We start from the raw sequence: 20,880 nt of genomic DNA, 5'->3' as shown, positions 1-20,880 counted from the left end.
AGGAAGAGATTTCTGGAGGTTGTAGGTGTCCCATCACATCCTGCCACCCCCGTGTTCTGGAATCAACATCTTCCTGAACTTGCCCTTTGTGAGAGCATGGGGAAGCTTCCTTCCTGTGGTGTTGCACTGTTCTGGCATCTGGTCTTAAGTGTCTCACTGTTCTCATAGTGGTTTCCAGAAGTGTAAAGGGCTTATAGCACCTGCACAAGTTCTGACTCTTGCAAATTGTTCGGAGGCATCTTCGTGCAGGGTATATGAACAGCTGATGTTGGACACTTGGGTCTGGAGATGTTTATGGATGTTACATCCACAGTTCCATGTAAGAAAGGTGTAAGAGAAAAACGCAAAATGAAAAGTTACAAGATGGCGATCACTCCAGAGCTTCATCCCAGAGCTCTGAAGGAACTTGGAGGTGCAACAGCCAAGTGACAACCAGTGATAGGTGCCATATCAATTTTTACAAACATTCCCTGCAAAGAACCATGTCTCGGTACAGGTTTCAATCTTATCAGGAAAAATAATAGAAACTAAAACAAAGACTGGAAACAGCCATGTGAATGAAACTGACATGTTAAAGGCAAGTCCGGCCTTAACGAAGATGTGGATATGGGAACTCAAGATAGCGTAGTCTGAATTCGGTTTCCAGAAACCTTCTGCTGAAGGACCTTCACTGTATGTATTCAGGAAGGCTGGTTTGTCACAGGATAGAAGGGACGGTTCTTGCACTACTGTGTATTCTTGTATATATTTAAGTAGAAAGGAAGTTCATTTGAATGCTGATTTACAGACAAATTTCACAGTGAACTTTATGATTCGAACTTGTATGTGACATTATAGACAAGTGAACTTGCCTCCTGGTTCTTGTTTTGCCTTCATGGTATTCATCACAGGTCAGTTGATTTTGATCCTTTTTGGTTGTCAAGTTTTGTTGTTTTACAGTGGCCATTGCTTCCTTCTCTGTGTTTTGCACTGTGGTTTAATTGCTGCTCTGACAACCAGAGCTCAGCTCTGGGAATACCAGGTGGAGCTGAGCCAAGCTTGTTGCTAGTGTACTGCTGCCCTTATGGGTCAAGGGGATGCAGGTGCAGATAGATAGTAGGCCAGGCAGATCTTCTGTCTGTTGTAGTATGGCTGCTTTACACCTTTATTGTATATTTATGTTGCAAGAGACTATTTTAGCTATAATTTCAATTGACAGAGAATAACACTGAAAACCTGTGTTTGTAACTTGTAACATGCAAGGCCGTAGTTTCACGACTGCCATATAAATCAACAAGTCCCAGCTTGCCTGTCAAAAGAAGTGACCTGTGCTGCTGTGTCCTGGTTACTTGTTATTGCTTCTGTGTTGTTTTGTCACCTATTCCAACAGACAGCAAACCAGTGCAGCTAGGCAGTGGACTGTTCATTGTGGTTAAAACTGGCTTAAGAAACATCTACTCAACTCTTACCTCAAGCTTTCTCTTACTGAAGAGAGACTGGGACCGTATCTTCCAGCCAAAGTGCCAGTTTATGATAATTCAAAGACATTATGGAACTTTTGGCATCAGACTGTAAGAGAAGAAATTCTGTAACCAACGTAGTGATGCTTTTTACTGTTTATGCTATTTCTTGTTTTATTGCTGAAGATACTTTGTACGTTTCCTCTCTTTGTTTATTTTTGATTATGAGGATGATTTAAGCCCTGTCCTGCAAACTTTTTTATTCTATGTTTAGCTAAGTGTAAATATTACAATAAAATTCAGGAGGATCAAGCTTTTGGTTCTCATTCTTAAATGCTGCAAATTGATGGCTACATTCCAGAAAGTCCATCATTAATAGCAATTTTTCTTTTTCCTTTTTTAAAGTTAATTATAAACATCAGACTAAGGTACCTACTGACAGAGGTACCTTTATTTCAATGGTAATTTAGTGTGGAAAAGGAATGAGCATTTTCTTAAAACTCAGGGGACAGTACAATACAAATTACAGCCCTTGTAAGTATGATCTAAACAAACAAAAGAAATAATTAAAAATCAGGGGATACTCAGTTCTTTTTCAGTGGTCCAAAGCTGAGAATGTAAAGAAGTAGTTGACATTCTCATTACATAAAAGCATTCAGGAACACTGTTAAGTGTTCATATTGGAGTTATGATTTGGACAGCAAGCAGTTAAGGGATTTTTGCACAGGAATGAAAATAAGATGGCTAAGCTATGTTGTGTGAAACTAAATTTTGTCTTTAGTTGCAATAAGTAGAGAAGAGTTTGATGCCTGGAGGAAAGTTAATAGTTTTGATTATTAGCTGTTAGCTTGCTGAAGTGGCTGTAGCAGTACTAACATGTTAGGAATTTAGTATGTTCTTGTAATTGGAAATTAGGCTCTCATCTAGGCTCCCTTTCCCACAAGAGGTTCAACCGGATGATCTTTCAAGGTCCCTTCCAACTGAGCTATTTTATGTTTCTATGAAACCCAAAATAATTAGTTCTGAATTAATAGAGGAATCTAGTGTCAGTTGCAACAAAAGGGGATAAATAGTTTCATTTAGATCTTCCTTCTTGTTCCGTGTGCCTAGTAGAAGAGCATGTGTGTGAGAGGTAGTGCCTGGCGTGGTGGAGGCTCAAGAAAGTGACTGCTTCGGTAAACCTGACATAGACCCAGTCCAGCCCTATGGACTTGGGTATCTGAGGGGGTGGTGGAACTGGCTGATGTCACGAAAGGCCCCTTTCTATCATCTTTGAAAGGCTGTGAGGACTGGGAGATATCTGTAATAACTGCAAAAAGGCTGATGTTATGCTCTTTTTCAAGAAGGGCAGGAAAGAGGACCTGAAGAACTACTACCCAGTTAGGCTAGTCAGCTGTTCAAAATCTGACTGGTGGTGTTCCTCCGGGATCAGTCCCTGGGCTAATGCTGTGTGATGTTATCACTGGTGACCCAGGTGGATGGGGTGAATGCACTTGCATTGAGTTTGTGGATGACAGCAAGTTGGAGGGAGTGGTTGATATGCTGGAGGACAGGGCTGCCATTCAGAGGGACCTTGGCAAGCTGGATTAATGGCCCAAGAGGAAGCTCATGAGCTTTAGGTATGAAAAAAGCGGAGTCTTTCTCACTGAGAAAATCCCCATACATCAGTACTGACTGATGGCCCTTCAGAGAAGAGCCTGAGGACCTGGTGGACAGCAAGTTGAATGCGAGTTGACAGTGCACTCTTTGCAGCAATGAAAGCTAGCCACAGATTGGGCTGCATTAATAAAAGCATAACTGGCAGATGGAGGGAACTGAATATTCTCTCCTTTTGGCCACAGCTGGATCCTGCCTCCTGTTCTGGGCTGCCAGCACGAGAGAGAGGTCAGCAAAGTGTCCTGAGTCTGGTGGAGGCCACCAAGACTGTCAGGGGGCTGGAGCACTTGGTGCATGAGGAGAAGCTGTGGAGGCTGGGATTGTTTGGCCTGGGGAGGAGGAGGCGGCTGAAGGTGAGGATCTGGCAGTGGTGTTTCCCTGCCAGAAGGAGAGTTTAGAGAAGGCAGAGGAAGAGTCTTCTTGGAGGCGTACGGTGAAAGGACAAGCAGCAGTGGTGATGTGTTACAGTAAGGAGAAATTCTAACTGGAGACCAGGAAATCAGTTTTTCACGAGGAGGGTGGTGAAGTGGTGGAGCAGGGCTGCGCAGAGGTGGCGGAGCCTGCATCCTTGGAAATAGTCACAAGTTGAAAGGATGGGGGCTGAGTAGCCCATTCTAGCCTTGAAGTTAGCCCTGCTTTGAGCAGGAGGTTGGACTAGGTGACCTCCAGAGGTCTCTTCCAACCTCACTTACACTGCAATTACATGAATAAACTTCTGCTTCAGGCATTAAGGTGTATTACTGTAATCAGCTTTCAGATTGCCTTACAATGCCCACAGCTGAGGTGTGACTGGGAACAGAGAGTGCTGTCAGCCTTGGAAGCCTTACTTTCCTAGGAAACCAAGCAAAAAATAGGCAGACTTGTTGCAGATCAGCAATGATTAATTTTCCACTTGTCATTTTAGGATACTCCATAAAGCTATTGATGTTATAAACTTGACAGTGGAAACTACTATTTTTAAGAGACTCAAAATGATGTGCTAGCAATCTTTGCAGTGTCAGTGCATATTGTGTAAATATATGGGTTACCTTTCTGGAATGCTTTCAGCACATCCCCAACAGTTTACTGTGTCATGAATCTTCCCTTGTATTTGAGATCTGCTGCGCTGGTTCTGATCTCTCATGGTCATTTTAAAGCCCAATGTTTGTTTCATGAAAGTAATAAAACAGTTCAGAATTTACACAGTGCCTGATGTACTGGTTGGTGGTGCCTTCATGCCAGGAAGGAATGGTGTGGGTCTGAAAAGTATTGCTAGCATACCAGTCCTTATTGAAAAAAAACAAGGTACAGATTAAATAATTCATGTTTCTCATACCTGACAGCACCAAATCATTGTTATGTTTTTCTGAATAATATTTTTGAAATCTCTATTATTTACTGGTATGTTCATACATGAACTTCTAGTGCTGAACTATTTGCAGATAATGGGAATTTTGTTATTTGTTTCCGTAGATGGACTTAAATGCTAACAATTTTCATACAACTTGTGGCACTGGGCTTCTGACCAAAAAAAATCTCTAATGTAAAAACTTATTCTGCATTTGAATGAGACTTTTTTTTTAACTTTGTGTTCTGACACACAAAGTAGGGTTGATACAGACTATAAAGCCACAATAAATGAAATTATTGGGTTATTGTGAAGTGCAGTCGTATTTATGTAGCTGTAAGGGAATTCTGACTTTGCATGTAGCCTCTGAAGTGCTTTTGCACAACAGTTGCTTTGCTTTTCCTTGACCATTCATTACAAGCTGATAATTGTGCCATGAAATGAGCAGGTAGGTTAAGACAGTGGGACCTACATTCTTTGTGGTCTGGCCAAATTGTTTCTTTAATCTTCAGGGACACAGTGATCAATTCCATGTTATAACAGGTAAATACATCCCTCTTTCTCCATGTTCCTTTGTTCCTTCCCCACAGCTGGGGAAGACCTTGCCCTGCAGCAGTGGGTTGCTGACTCCAAGTGGCATGAGGCTTGCACTGCACTGTCGGTACAGGTGATGGGAGGGAGCTCGCACCTTAGCTTGCTTTTGCTTTGTAAGGCATCTCAGACAGGGGAGAAAGCCATGCTACAGGCTGGAAAGCTTGATTTTTCAGTATTATTTGTGACAACTTTTTATATTTTTAAAAAGTTATTAGCACATGCAATTTGAACATAAACTAATGGACAAACAAAAACTAGAACCTTGTAGTATGTAGTACAAGTTGTGTAGCTATGAAGAAACCTCCTGTGAAGGGATTTCAGCCACGCATCCTTTGGGTCCAGTTATTCGGCAAATGTGCCTGGGGTTTGTAGGAGGGGGACTTTTCTGCATCTGTATTCAAAACTAATTGTGTATACAGACAGTCAAATACATGCTTGTCTGAAATATAAAATGTTTATTTAATTATTCATTAATTGTGGTTTTTATATTGTACACTTGTTTATCCACTAGGAGTAGGTGATAAAAGCACAGAAATGCAAGAATTTAGAACAAACTATTTGGAACCACTTGAAATAAATTGTTAAGAAAATACACAGTGTGACTGTTAAGGACAATTGATTTCAAACCTGTTTAATTATCATCTTTGAGAGGGTAAGTGATCTAGTAGCTGAAGGGGTGGTGGAGTATGATTGTATCATGACCTCAGAAGAGTTTTTGATCTTGGGATGAACTAAGAAAATATGCAGCAAGTTTGGAAGGCATTTCAGGTACAGTTTTTGATGTTTTCCCCTGGCTCATTCCTGTTAAGTATTTTCATTGATGAATTGCATGATTAGTAGGTGGTGAGACCTAGAAAATAAGTAGATAAGGCTGTGCTGGGGAAAGTGATAAATGCTTTGGAAAATGGTATTGGAATTGGAAATGTTCTTGACAAAATGGGGGAAAATAAGTCCTGAAGTTAGCAAGATGAAATCCAGCAAAGGCAAGTTCAGAGCGGGATATACCTCTAGTGCTGTTACGTGATCACCTTAATTTGGTGTAAATGCTTGCTGATGTTGGAAGAGTTGGTCCTGAACTCCACTGCCTATTTTCGAAGGGTTGATGATTTGCAGCTGCATGTTCAGATGGGTAAGGAAACTGAAACCCAGATTTACGCTGAATTAACCTGGCCACGTACCTCTGATTTTTAGGAGGGAGAAATGAGATGAAATTACATGTTTACAAGAAATTATAGTGTATTTCTGATGTTTTGGGAAGATCAGTTTGTTAGAGTTGCTCATCTAGGGAATTTTCTTTCCCATATCTATCTACATCTTCTTCTGTGTTGTGCTGTGTTCTATTGTATGATACTTTTACTGGGATATTTTCAGTGGTCTGTGGGTCAGAATAAAGTATGGAGAGCTAAGCCTGGATACTCAAACTTTCAGCAGTTCAAAACTGAAAAACGTTCATATTTCTTTCTATGAAATGTAGCATCAGTTAAGGATGCCAAACAGGAGCTGCTGTTCCTACCATTTAAGTTAATGGCACTGTGTTATGTGGGGGTGGTTGTAGTTATTCAGCTTTATTTTTGTCTTTTCCTCTCATTATGTATTTAGCAGCAAAAGCTAACTTTTTTGATGTATTGGATTTCAGGAAGAAAAACCTTGTTAAATTTATGTCATTTGAGTTTAATTACATGGAAGCCCTCAGAGATGATTATATTAATTTACTAAATCCTAACTTCTTGCTTGCAGCTGCTTTGTTATGTACCCTGTACCGTGGTACACAGAGTGCTAATACGTAGCAGATTTCTTCCATTGTGCTGTTTCTTTAATATTGCTTTTTTGGTATGAGGATTAAAATGAAATAATGAAACAGAATGTGCTGTTGCCTGTTTGCTTCCTTCCAGCTGCTAACCCATGAGGTCCTAGTGACTCGGCTGTCTTTGAAAAGGAGAGATTATTTCCTTTACAGTGTTTTGTCAGTGCTGTGTCAGGTTCCTTTGAAGAGCACTGCTAAAGGCACGGCACAGCCTTACGTACGCAAGCATTAGAAACTACAGCTGATGAGTGTGTGGGCCTTAAGCCCTTCCACTTTGGGCTGGGGCATTTGTTATGTGAAAACACAAATCGAGCTCTGGTGCTAGCAGGAGAATCCTACTTGTGTGGGAAGTATTTGACTTCAGGAAGTGTTCATCTTTCCTTAAGGTCCTCCTATTACTTCAGTATCTCAGGCATGGTTGGCTTTTAATTCTCTTTGATTTTGGAGCATAAAACTTGGCTGTATGCAGTTGTGGGTATATGCAGTTTTGTAGCACTTGCATTTTTTTGTTTGCTTTGAAGGAAACTTTGAAAGAGCAAACTCCAAAGAAGTCTTAGGTTTTTCTGGGAGGATTTTATGAAATGCATTGGTATAACTAATACAGTTTGAGAGAAGTGTGGACATGGTTCTTTTGATGTGCAAGAGTTGAATGATTTAAATAGTGGTATTGGAATGGGTAAATGTATTAGTTTCACTGAGCATTTGCTAGGTGGGCAGCTCTGAAGGTGGAGCAATAGGATTGCTTCTGGATTTGTAGAGCTTTTGGCTTATTGGGTGGCTGGTTTTCCAGGATCGTTGCCTTCCTGGGAGAATCAGTCATCAATGGTAATTTTTTTTCACATGAGATTTCTTGGGTTGAACGCTACTGATGTTTTCTGAGGAGCATGTTTCAGTGGAGAATTCCTGACTAATTATAAGTTTATTCCTTTCTTGGGGGGGGTCCTGCTTCATCTCCCTTCCACCTGCCCCAATTCAAATCCCCTTGCCCTCCCACCCCCCAACAGCATTGCAGACAGATCAGTAGTTTATGGGCATTTTGATAAGAAACGTTTACAAACAGCAGCTGGAAATCAGAACTGGTAAACCTGGATGGAGTTGGGAGACTAACAATGAGTGTTTCTTGCTTTTCTGCCATATTTTTTTTCTGTTTGTTTAAACACAAAAGAAGTGTGCTTCTTGTTTAGATTGGAAAGGTGCACACTGCAAAATCATTTGAATTATGTTTTAACAGGAATTGACTCTAAATATGTTTTCTCTACAGTTTTGCCGCCTTCTTCTACAGTATGCCACTGTGCAGGCCACTTTTCATGTTCATGATGCTATAGCATCACTGTGACCATGACAGCAGCTACTTACCTATTTTAATATTTCATGTAAAGGGTATCGTGTTACCTAATTGTGATACAAATATTTCTTTAATATCTCATTTCACGTTCTTATTCATGCTCTTATATCCTTGGCTTGTGATGCTGTAGGTGTTCTTCTTTTTGACTTTCTCTCATAACCTACAGGCAAAGACAGATGAAATTTTAGAGCCTCAAGTAAGAGATGTGCATTATGGTCAGATCAGACTACTCAGGGAATCAGCTCTGCTGCTGATTTGCCATATTGTTGTACACTAGGTTCTCTGTGCCTAGTAAAAGGAGGATAAATATTTATCATGCACATTCTAAAGCAGTGCTGTGAATCACTGTTTATGAAATGTTTTTGGGCCTTTACATGCAAGGCGCTATGTAAGTGCTCTTAGCGATAGTAATACTAATTTGATTCCTTCCTGCTCTTCTGGGTGACTGAGTATTTGAGCCTTTGGTAGCTCTGGATATAATTGTACTCTGAATCTTCTAGAATATTGCTATTTGTAGTAATCGCATCATAACTCATTAGCATTTCTTCTTGAGAAATCTGCATATGATACATGTTTGGCTCTGTTTTCCCAAAATAAGACTGGTTGAACCTATTCCAAATTCTAATGTGAAGTGAATGGGTTTTGAAAACTGTAAGTGCTAAGGGAGTATTTGGAAGGAGGAAGTATTTCTGAGAGAGAAATTTCCACAAAGTGGAAGCTCAGTTGTACTTTATCCTTCTATACTCTCATTTTATCCCCATTTGCCCAAGACTTGTTCATATTAAATTCTCTCTCCGAGGAAGATTCTTGCTGACTTTAGTTGATAGTGAATTGTGCTTCCCCCCCATTCTGTAATAAAATATTTTGGTAAAAGATTAAGAAATGAAGCTACAGGTAGAAGAAACCTGTTCAGATGATGTTTTTCATGTTGTTTTTCTTGCAGTGTTGTGACAATATGTCACTCAGGTACATTGAAACTGTATGGGGAAAAGGCTCAAATTCAAAGTTTGGCTATAAGGTTTAATGGAATTATTATCTTGGTGATATTTTCTTTAGGTTGCCAGTCAATTTTTTTTTTTTTTCCCTGAAAGCAAGTTAATCAGTAGTCTTTGGAAACTGAAGAATTCTCTTCATGTGAAGTGGTTTCTCTGGCATGCTGGTGGGTAGAGAGAAGGAAGTCTGCGATGCAACTGCTGCAGCATGGAAAAAGGATTATAATTTAAGTGGCTGACAGGTATACAAGTAATTAAATGATTTTGAGAGGAATTGCACACCATAGGCTGAAGGAGGTAATTTTAAAGGGGAGAATGAAGACTAACATGCACAGTTTGGTTGTTTAGTCTTTCGTTCATTGTGTGATCTTGAATGCTGTCATTACTCATTTGTTCTAATATCTTTTAGAACACCCACTTAAATTAGCTATGCTCAGCCTATCTAAATAAAATCAGTACTTTTTTTTTTTTGAATTTGTTTTCTAATCACAGTATGGGTCCCTTACCCAACGCTTTTGATTTCCAGTTGGATTAATAAAATTGCTCTTTTCTGAAGATGCATGTTGTAAACCCAAATTTTCAATAATAGGCCTTAATTAAATTACCAAATAGCTATTTGAATGCTTTGCATTCAGAGTTATTGTCAAGTCCACTTCAGTGCTGCTTCTTTTAATGACTTAATTAGAATGAACAATAGGAACTAGGGAAATGGAATAGGGATTGAATATATGCATACAGGCTACAATTATTACCTTTAGTCCCAATACAAAGCCCAAACAAACTTATTTTGTGCAGGGAATTAATTTGGAAGAGTAGTTTCTGCCTGGTTGAGTCCTAGTTTTATAGGTGTGATTTGCACGTGATCAGTAATAAACATCTTCCTTTTGAGTGCTATAGCTTTTTTAAACTTGGACAAAAATATTCTTGCCATTCCAAGTAATTTACTTGACAGTGCTGACCTGTATAGAAAGCTACATCATGTCTTTATTTCAGTGATGCTGTTTTGTAGAAGGTTTTAAGATGGCATATGGTACTGAAATTCTGGAAATTGTTGTCCTTCCAGAAGCTAAAATTTTTGAGATTACTATCCAGAGTTGAGGTTTTTGTAACTGCCTGAAAAGTGTAGAGGTGTTGCCCCAATGATGTTCTTTAGTTTGCAGTCGGACATTTGAGCAAGTGGCTTATTTTAAAGGAAAAACTGGGTGTTTAAGGGGTAAAAGGAAAAATCTTGAATTAGAATCCCATCTTACAAGTGAAGTGGGCTGCAGTTTCCAGGGAGGAAGAGTTTAAGGGTTACCTGTTGCTCATGGGCAGAATTGGGGCTGAAGCTAATGGGAGTCTGTGTGGTGCTTTGCCAGTGGTCTTGGCAGTCCCCTGACCAAACGTTTAAAGGCAAGAGAAGTTCAGCCTACCTTCAGCTTTGCATGTTCTTGGAGTTAGTAAGGGTCGAAAATAAGCTGTTCACTGGAAGGTTGCATGCCTGATAATTCAGGATTAGAAGGAAGGCCCAAACTCTCTCTCTGTAGATGATAGCCCAGCCACTGGGTGATTATTTCAGGTGTCCCTTGAACAGGTGAGTCAGAATTGAAGGGGCTTTCCTCAGCTTATCTCTGAAACTTGTAGATCCACTGTCTCTGTGGCAGAATTAATGGCTTCTTAGGAACATGAGATGGATAAAGATTCATTTGTGATGGCTGTAATTTATTTTTTGTAGATGGGTTGAAGATGTTATGTTTTGTATAAGAATCACATACAAGTGAGGTGCCATAAATAGTCAAGAGTGAACTCACCTTTCTTAAGTTCCAATATGGACTAGCAGTCTTGTAATAAATTAAAAAAAAAAATTAAGCTTTTATTCACATCCTTTCCAGCTTTTTAGTGCATAAGAAGAATGAAACAGAATTCAGGTGCCACTTTAGCTAAACTAGTAGGTAATAATATTACATTTAAAGAAAACAATCTTAAATGCTGAATTTTACATGTTTCTTTTACATTGAAACAGGTTTGTGTTCTGGACTTTAAGCTTGTGTCTGATCTCTTAGAATGTAATTAATGTCTTCATGAAAACTCTCATGGCTTGCTTTTTTTGTGGTAAAGGTTGGAAATGGTATGCTCAGTCTATCAAGGTAGATTTGTGCTACTGAATGGAAATTTCCAAATAAGTATTAGACCAATTTATCAGGAAATCTATTTAAAGAAGAAATAAGAAAAAAAAGCCAGTTGTCACTGGAGGACTTCATAACTGAAGGCACATATCCAAAAGTATTATAATTATTCATGTAGAAGGTAGGCTTCTGGGAAATCACTTGGTTCTTTTTCACTGACCCTCTCCTTTTCTCAGTCTGTGACCTTTTACTTCTGCCCTTCACATGTCACTTGCCCATATTATGGGCCATTGTAGTTCTCATGGCAGCCAGATACTGCCAGACAGTAGATACACAATTCACAGTACAGGAGTAGGTTGTGGGGAGCTTCCTCCTGCCCCTGCTTGGCGCACTGCAGTGTTCTTCAGATCCTGCCATTTCCTGGCTTGGTCACTAAAAAATACCTCTGAGGGTAGCTTGGCTTTTTGAAAAATTATTAGTGAGTTAAACTGGAACTAGAGTTGATATGAGGAAGAAGATGAGGACAGGGAGGGGTGTTAAAGAGGTGGGGGAGCTACAAGTCCTTCTGGTTGAGGCTTCATGTTAAATTGCTGCATTAATAATATTACCTGATATTGTCCAGTGCTAGTCTCCAGGTCTTTTTTAACTATTTTCCTGGAACATTTTTGTTTGGGCTGAACCTTGGTGCTCCAGAAATGTCTATTTTCACAATTATATACCATTGTGTTTGAACCTGGCTGGCTGTCTTGTCTGGAGAAAGCTGTTACAGTTGCTGTGACCTCAGGCGTGGGATATTATGGAAAAGAAATTTCATTCTGACTGCAGAACAGCTTCCTCTGTTATCTCGTGGGGAAAAAAAAATGTTACAGCTGCTTTTCTAGGCAGAAGTCCAATTTAACTTCAATTCATCCCCTCTATATATGTCAGGTATTGCTAAATTATAATATAGAAATCGACCTAGAGTTGCTTTAATATATTTATATAAGATGCCCTTTAAAATTTAGTTTACGGTATTGATATAATTAAAAACCTTCTGTTTTTAATAAAATAATAAATAAATAACTATTAAAAAACCAACCAGACAGGACAAATGCCAGAACCTGACTTTGATCAAGGTGATGAGTTTTTTGGTATTCTGTGATTTCCTCAGAGCTGCATCTACATGGGTTGGAAATAAGAAATAAATTTCTGGCCCTTGGAAATGATTTTCTGCACGTTAGCCAAGCATGCTTACTGTTTTTTGGGATCTGACGTGGCAAATGAACCTGCCCCTTTTAGTTAAGTTTTGGGGCTGTGGATGGAATTTAGGTCACTGTCTAAGTATGTTGAGGTAGACACCCAACTCTCGGCATTGGGGGTGGCTTGAGTGTTTTATATATTTCATTGTTCATTATTTAAATAAATACATACGTATGTTGAAATGCCAAGAAATTATTTTCTGTTTTAAAAGCACATATTGTTTCTTTTAGCCTATTGCAACAACTCCACCACATCGTGGCTGGAGCGAAGAATCATTAAGCCGCAGCAGTAGCGAAACCCAGGCATCAGTTACCAGTGGGATCTCCCTAGGAGAAGCAATACGTCAGAAAACTGCCACTAATCGGGTATTTGTACTATGCTTTGTTTTGCTTGTGGTTGCAGGTTAATTATGTGATTGAAAATAATACAAAGTGCTCTATCTGTGTAATTTAGATCGCCACCATCCTTGCCCTGTAAAGGTCTGCGTTTCTCTGTCTTGGAACAGCAGACAAACAGGACTGTTGTGAACTCTGACAAGTCATTTAGTCCTGATCCAAGTGCTACAAAGCTTTCTGACATCTGTCATTCAAAGCAGAATCCTCAGTAGTTAAATGATTTTTAATTTTTTTTTTTTCTCCCCCTTCCCCTCCTTTCTGTTTTCTGGTTATAAACCTAGTATATTTTCTAATGTAATGTTTTCTTCTTTGCAACAGTATCTTTGATCTGTATTCAGGTTGTAATTTGCTATAATCGTGGTCCTGCTACTGCCTCTTAAAATGACACAGCTGTCTACCTCAAAATAACTGATTTACATGTTAGTACAGAGCCATGCTTCAGTTCATGTGAAATCTGACTACTTTTAGACCTTAGTTTTAATGAAGCGTTCCATATGTGATTAAGGAAAACTGTATTCACATTGTGATACAGTCATAGTAGTTCTATCTGATGGATATGCTGCCAAATATTTAATTACTCTGAGAACTGCGTAAGATCACAGGTGTTTTGAAAAGACTGAGTTGATAAAAAATTTTATTTCCAAATGATTATAAGAATCTTGTGCAAAAATTATAGTTCATATAGCAAAATTCTGATGTGGACGAGGAGCTTGCAGCTGTTGAGTAGGGATAGTGCTGTACTTCTACCAATTCAGTGGGACACTTTCAATTACGTATATGTTAATATAAGCAAGAAAGTTATATATACTGATGATAATGGTTTGCCTTATAAATGATTGATATTCTTAATTCTCTGCACTGAAGACTGGTCTGTGCCTTTTCTGTAATTAAAATTTGTCTCTTTAATTACTTCCCCAGTAATCCCAATGCAAATTCTTCCATGAATTATGTGAACTAAAGATGCTTCTTTCCATTTGAACATTAACTGAAAGTCTTTTTCTTAAAATATGCCAAAGAATTGGCTAGGGTTGTCAGGCATTGTCTGTGTGAACTCAGAATTTCTGTAACTAGAAACTTTCGTTAAAGACAAATTAGAAACTGTTCTGCTTCTTAATCCCCAGTTGTACAATGCAAACTATCTTTACTACGCAGTGTCAGGAACTGTATTGGCCCAGCATCCTACTGAAGCATTTGTCATTATCAAGATTTTTCTTTCCAAGTGAGATATTTCATTCTGGTTTGGAAAAAGTCTTCTGCAGTGGCAGGATTTGGAGATGGAGCTCAGTTTCAGACAAGTGATGGAAGGCTGGTGATCAGAGAGAGAGATGACAGCTTAGGCAGTAGTGAGAACTGACTGTGGACTTGAGCAGTTCATAGTGCATCATAATTCCTTTACATTAAAACCTGAGTATTTGTATAGGAAATGCAATTTAGAAGCAATAATTCCATTGTTTCACAACTTAGTCTTTATTTCCTTTGGATATATGTCTTAAAACTTTCTTGATGCTTGAGCACTTTTTTTCTTCCCACCTGTTCTTAGGAAATCGAGTCATGGTATCAACTTCCAGCAGAAGTGGATGCCAGCCATTTAACTGCTGCCTCGGAGACAAAGCTTGGCCTGACTTGCAATAGAAATGACCTGACGGAGTTCCCTACGCTGGAGGAAGGACTGTTGCCTTCAGCAGAAGGATCTAGAAGGCAGTCTCCTGGACATACAGCACATGGCTTACTGCTGGGTATGTTCAAAGATGCCTTTTGTTTAACTGCTAAACACTTAGGATTTCACTTTTCCTTTTAAATCAGTCCCTAACCTGGATTTGACTTCTTTTAGTGAGAACTGGTGTTTACAAAATACATTCTGTGTAATTTTATCATCAAAGCCTGTCTTCAAAATGAGGGAGAGGGTTTGTATACCTTCCCTGGATCTTTTAACAGGTGAACTGATTATCTTTGGTCTCAGGTAAAGCTATAGTCTTGTCTTCTTAATAGTGAATTAATTAGAATTAATAGTAAACCTGAGTAAAGTTAGAAATTTTTGGGGTTCTCTCAAGGTGAAGTGATAGTTCTCTGTGTCCTCAAAATCTGTATTAATTTGTTAGTCAAAAATCTTTGTTAATTTCAAAATAGTAAAGTAGATATAATTGTATTGATAACATGAAAAACTGTTTGGTGGGAGTGTGTGCATACTTGTGCCCCTTCCTTATATATTCAAACTACGGTGTGCTGCATCTGTGTTTCACTGCTTCTTATAGGATTTCTTTACAGACAAAGTAATCTCCAAATACAGTTTTAAAAATTTTTCAATATCCCTTTACAAAGGTATGTTGTAAGTATTACTGCTCTTTAATTAATCACTATATGTATTTCTTTTCAGATAAGAGGAAAAACTGAGAAATTATAGGCAGAAGTACTGTACTGCTGCTAGACTTAACCCAAACTATCTAGATAAAGGGATTTGCTTATGTAGGAAGTTAGCATAACAAAGACTACATGGAAGGGGAAGGTGGTAATTATTTACAAAATGTCTAAGTTGATGTTTACCCACTTTCACTGTTGCACTCACAAGCACCAGCTCTTCCCTCCGCCCCCCAAGTGGTTTAGCTTGCTGTAACACCGTGGCCTGTGCATACTAGCTATCAAGACCTGGGGTGGTGCTTTGCTGTAGTCCGCTGTCCTGTTGGGCTAACAGAAAAAGGGGGTGTGCCTATGAAATGCAGCAACCTTATCCTCCCATTGTCAGAGCACAGGACCTTCTGCTAATGAGTCCTCTGTTCTGGTGCTTAAACACAAGTTTATACACACTTTCTTTCTTCATTCACATCAATATTTATATCTTTGTGACAAGTCCTTACGTTTCTCTCTGGGTTTGGACAATACCCATATTGGAATGTACTACATTAATATGGATATCTATTCTTTCCAATATATTGGTCATCTGGGCCTCAGAATGCTTTTTCAATTGGTGTGGTATCTTCAGTATTGTTGATAGTGCTAAGATGTGAAAACCTGTGTGCAATGTGTTGATGTATTTATAAGTGTTATTTCAAATTGCATTGTTAATGATAAAAAAAAAACCCTCTTGGGTGTTAAAAATCTAATTGTAATACAGCTGTGAGTATCCTTTAAGAACAATACACAGGTGGTGAATAGGGTTTCTGCATCACTTAATCATAATAGCTTTGGTTTTCTAACATAATACGGAGTTTTCTGACTTGGTGTTTCCTTGTACTTCAGCTTCTTGTTCTATTTATCGTGATTCATCAATAAATTTGTTCCAGCCATATTAACCCCAGTGTAGCATTCTTCCACATTATATAATTCTGATTAGCTAATGCATGATATGGCTGGATGCTATATATGTTTCATTCTGGATATATACAAGAAGGACATTACTGTTTTTTCCACATGGGGTTCAGTCTTCTGATGTCATCCCACCAGCCTGAATACAGGGAAAGAACATGCATGCAGCTGTTTCCAGTATCATAGGTGAGAGAAACATTAACTGCTAATTAGTACTTGCATGCAAGTAGTTGTTGCTGCATTCAAGTACAGCATGCTTCAGGCTGTATTCATGTAGGACAGATAAATTTGCTATAACTCCATTTTTCATAACACATTTTTAGCTCTATTAATACACCATTAGTGATACATCAAGCTCTCACTTTAGGTATCCAAAGCGACTGATGGATTATTTTCGGTAATGCTCGTGGGGATTGTGCATCTATTATTTGGCAGTCATCTTTATTTTTTGATGTAAAAGATCCTGGTTTTTATTTCTCCTAATACACGGTTGTATTCTGTTCTATGCCTGGAATTTACACCAATCTAGACACTCGGTTTTTGGTGTTCTCTCTGCCCCACCTTCTCCCTGCCGCGCCCATGGCTGTTCAGATTATTTATATTTTTGTGGCAATAAACCACTACTTATAGTGTTTAATATTCTATTAGTAGTCCTTATTGCTACCACTTGCATTTGGGTGCAATTTATATTACTGCCAGTAATATTTTCCAGTTTTAACACCTCTACTTTAGAAAAGCTAAGTGTTTCTATTGCTTCCTTTCACATCTAATCATCACAGTTTAGTTCAAGATTGGTTTGAGAAGTTCCAAGATTTAGTATTTCACCTTTATCTGTTCTTGGTTGCATTAATTTTTCATCCATGTGGAGTCAGAGTATTCTGGTTGTATAATTTTTAGTCCACTGGTAGTAGTACGTCTCTGAAAAAGAAAACTTATCTTTATAATGCAGCATTATTCTCTGCATCTTAAGACACAAACCATATTGCTGATTCATTGTAAAAATTTCTAATAATCATCAAAATGGTGGAAATGGAGACACTTACTTTTTTCAGTTGTTGCTGTTAATTGTCCCCCATAAGATAAACTTGTTTCTCTTGGAAATAAAGCCAACTTTTGTCAGATCCATTTTTCTCTATTACCTTTATTTGCTCATATTTTCCTCTTGCTTTTTAACTTAAAGGTTCAGCTATGGCAATTAATCTGTAAAGAATTACATCTTTCCCTTTTTGTATGTGTGCATTTAATGAAACCAAAACCAGCAAAAGCACAACTAAGCAATGTATAATTAATAATACTCATATGGCTGAAGTGGTTTACTTTCTCTTCTGTGCTATCTATAGAAGACAAAACTAGCCAAGACTGTTATCAACAGCTGTTTTAGTTACCCAAGCTAGAACACTTTCCTTGCTTGCCTTAGTTGCATTATTTCTGTTTATTGCATTTCTGCTTCCTTACACATCCAAGTTACTATGCTAAACAACTGTTCACCAGACCCAAAGACATGATTCTTATCCATTTGTTCCACTCTGAAGTTAGCAGTTGTTGCATTTAGGCATAGATTTCTATTTTATTTTCAAGTCTTAAATGCTAGTTCTAACATTAAATTTGATCATGCGCTGTATGTTAACTTCTGACTTTCAAAGTTAGCTCTGTCTCAGTTTCAGTTGAATTATTAATTTTTCTGTGCAGACCATTGTGTAAGTATACTGTAACTTACTGTTATGTTATCTGTTAACTTCTTACCTGCTGATAACTCTTGTTTTTCTTTTTTCTTCACTTTTATGATGCGCCACGTAGACTCCTTTTGTGCATATACTTGCATACACTTCCTTGGAAACACATAATTTAAAAATGCTGTTACTAAGCCTTAAGTGTTTCTTTTTGTATTGATATCCCTCAGCGGATCACTGCAAAATCAAGTGTTATGCTGCCCATTAGGTTATTGTATTTGTGACTTGCTTTTCTAGGATGCAACTGGAATTCCTGAATGAAGGTGCTTCTAAAGCTGCTTTCACTGCACCATTGTGCTAGGTTTTTTTTCACAAACAAACAAAATTATTACAGGCAAATAACATGATTGCTTGTGATGTTTCAAAATAAACCCGTGTTGCTTCCAGTTAACTGCAAGTTCAACTTAGAGTTTGCCATTCCTTGGCAATTCCTTGCCATTCCTGCTTGTGTAATCTTACTTGTATGTAGGTTGCTTTTTGGGTTTTTGTTTGTTCTGAAGTTAACAACTGCTTAAGGGGATGGAGTTGAAATTGCCTTAGGAATAGCCTGGTAGACACTCATGACGACTCCTGAGGGTTTGATGAGTTCGGCTGTTATTACAATGTGCAGCTTTTGCTCATTTTCATCAGTTTTTGTGGTTATTTGGATAATGCTTTGATCTATCCTTTGTGAAGGAGCCTCTAAGGGGAGAGAGAACATCTCTGGTGCATCTGGATCCAGAGGTTCTGGTTCATACTGAACACCTCTGAGGCCCAAGGCTCAATGCCTTCCACTGTAGGTCTTGCACTGATGGCTGCAACTCTCCCTTGTGTCTCCTGTTACACTTTCTTCAAAGATTGAATTTGGTTTTGCTAACTTGGATTATCTGGTTCAAAAAATTGCTGTTTCTCTGCTTGAACCTCTTGTTTTACTTGTTCAGGGGTTTTCTCGTATATGGTTCTCTGTTAACTTTATGGTGGTGAATATACATAGATTTCCATAAAGAAAAACAAGGCAGAAGATGACTTCTATCTGTTAAGGCAGAATCTGGGATGAGGTTAGCTTTGGTAGAGGTAATACATCTGCTGAAGGAACTTTAAAAATCCTGTGTGTCATACAAAAGCATTAAAGGAAAGACTAGCACTTTTTACAGTAATTCAGAGTTAATATATTGCTTTTAGTCTACACTGAACACTAAGCCCTGTCCCTTGCCGCCCTTAAGGCTGTCCTGTCCCGTCCCCCCCCGCCTTTTTTTTTTTTTTTTTTTTTTTTTAAAGACTGTGTTAGGAAGTTGAAGTGAGGTTCTATTCTAGCGTAACAACACAGGCAGACAAGCTTGGTATGGCTGAATTAATTGCTGGCTGCTGTGGATTTGGAATTGCTTCTATTCTGAGATGTTTTTGAAGAGATTTTTGCCTTTATGAAATAAAAAGCACCCTTGGTTATTTCATGTTTGGGCCTACAAACAGCTTTGTAATTAAAAGCCATGTGTGCATCACAGTGAGTTGCTGTCTGGCTAGAGTTGGTTAGTATTGAATAAAATCCCCTTTTTTGTTTTGCCATGTAGGAAATTGAGGTTTAAGATACATACTAGAAAGTGAAAGGACATGGTAGGTTAGGTATGCTTTGTCTTTGTAGGTTTGTTGTATTTAGTATATTTTTTAGCATTTTGTCCACATTATTGTCATTTGCAGAACTGGAAACCGTTTCATCAAGAAAAACTTCCTGATATTTGTCAAGGTTTGCCTTTTAAATACAACTGGAATTAAAGGGAAAGTATAAGGCTTTTTAATATGATACAAAGATGTAAGAATTCTCTATACTGCTGCTATTTTATTTGTTGCTCTCTAGAGAGTGTGCCAGTAGCTGCAGGCTTTTTTGTATATGCACTTAAATTTCCAGATATGGAAGGAGAGGTGAGAGGGGAGGGAGAAACATAAGCTATAAAACTAATTTATTCCTTCTTCTCTTCAAAAGTGTTTTGAATTTCATTTGGGGGGGGGGGGGGATCACAATGACAGTTGTATTGAAATTGCTCCTGCTACATTGTGGAACAGATTGACAAAGCCAAGAAGGTTTTGTTTTTGTTTTGCCTTCCTTTTTTATCTTCCACAAATGGCAATTTGACTCTGGCATTCAGAATTGTCAGCAGGCTGTAAGATAAAGTAGCATGCCCAGCTTTGCTTGTTCAGTGAATTCAACTGTGAGGAAGCTTTTGACCTTCAGAGCGACAGCGGGAAGAATTACTGTTTTGACACAAGATACTCGAAGAGTGTTGTACTGACGTCACTTGCTGCTTTAAGCATCGAGCACCTGCTTCTCTGCCTGCAAAACCTAGGTTATGTCTGAGTGTAATGAGCCCCTAAATCATCGTAAGCATTTAGAATATGATAGCGATGATCTTTCTGCCTCCTGAAGAAAGTAAGTTACTGAAAACATTAGAGTTCATGTGCTGTAAGATTAGAAAACATTCAAAAAAAGCCAGAGGAGGTAGAACATGTGACATGGCTGGAGTTATATTTTATGTACATAAAAAAATAGTTTTGTAGCCCTGGTTAAATGTCATCTGTTGAACTTCATAAGGGTGCTTTTACAGGTCATCTCTGCAGGTTGCTGCAGGGGGCAAGCTGGAAGAGAGGGTTTCTATGGAGGATGGGGCTGCAGTGCATCTTGACTATTCTCTTTCCTTCTCCTTTTTTTTTTTTTTTTTTTTTTTTTTTCCTCCTCCTGGGGGGGGTGGTTTCCCTTTCTTCCTTGGTCTTCTTTCCTGGCCTTGTCAGTCATCTGCTGCTGCAAGTCAGTGATCACCACCACAGTTCCTCCGACTTGAAACCTCTGGGGAAGGTAAGGTGGTGTCAGCCTAAGGCACATCTCTGCTACATGACAAAACCAGAACACGCTTTGGAGAAGCCAGGGGAGCAAGGCTGCCTGAAATGGAGGCTAGTGTGAGGGTACAGTTTTGCAGTATATTTAG

At 38.6% G+C, this 20,880-nt stretch overlaps 1 protein-coding gene across 4 annotated transcripts in view; it reads left to right on the top strand.

The window, feature by feature from the left end:
* ALMS1 (ALMS1 centrosome and basal body associated protein) overlaps nt 1–20,880 on the top strand; it is a 74,229-nt gene that overhangs the window by 694 nt on the left and 52,655 nt on the right. For 3 of the 4 annotated variants that reach the window (XM_069797053.1, XM_069797043.1, XM_069797025.1), the window contains exons 2-3: nt 12,732–12,866; nt 14,437–14,632. In XM_069797053.1, coding sequence (XP_069653154.1) covers nt 12,732–12,866; nt 14,437–14,632 — 331 coding nt within the window. The remainder of the gene's footprint in view (nt 1–12,731; nt 12,867–14,436; nt 14,633–20,880) is intronic. The other variant, XM_069797034.1, reaches the window with a different exon arrangement.

This window comes from Haliaeetus albicilla, chromosome 1 (genome assembly GCF_947461875.1).
Source record: "Haliaeetus albicilla chromosome 1, bHalAlb1.1, whole genome shotgun sequence".
Classification (NCBI taxonomy): domain Eukaryota; kingdom Metazoa; phylum Chordata; class Aves; order Accipitriformes; family Accipitridae; genus Haliaeetus; species Haliaeetus albicilla.
This window is presented reverse-complemented; position numbering and strand designations above follow the sequence as displayed.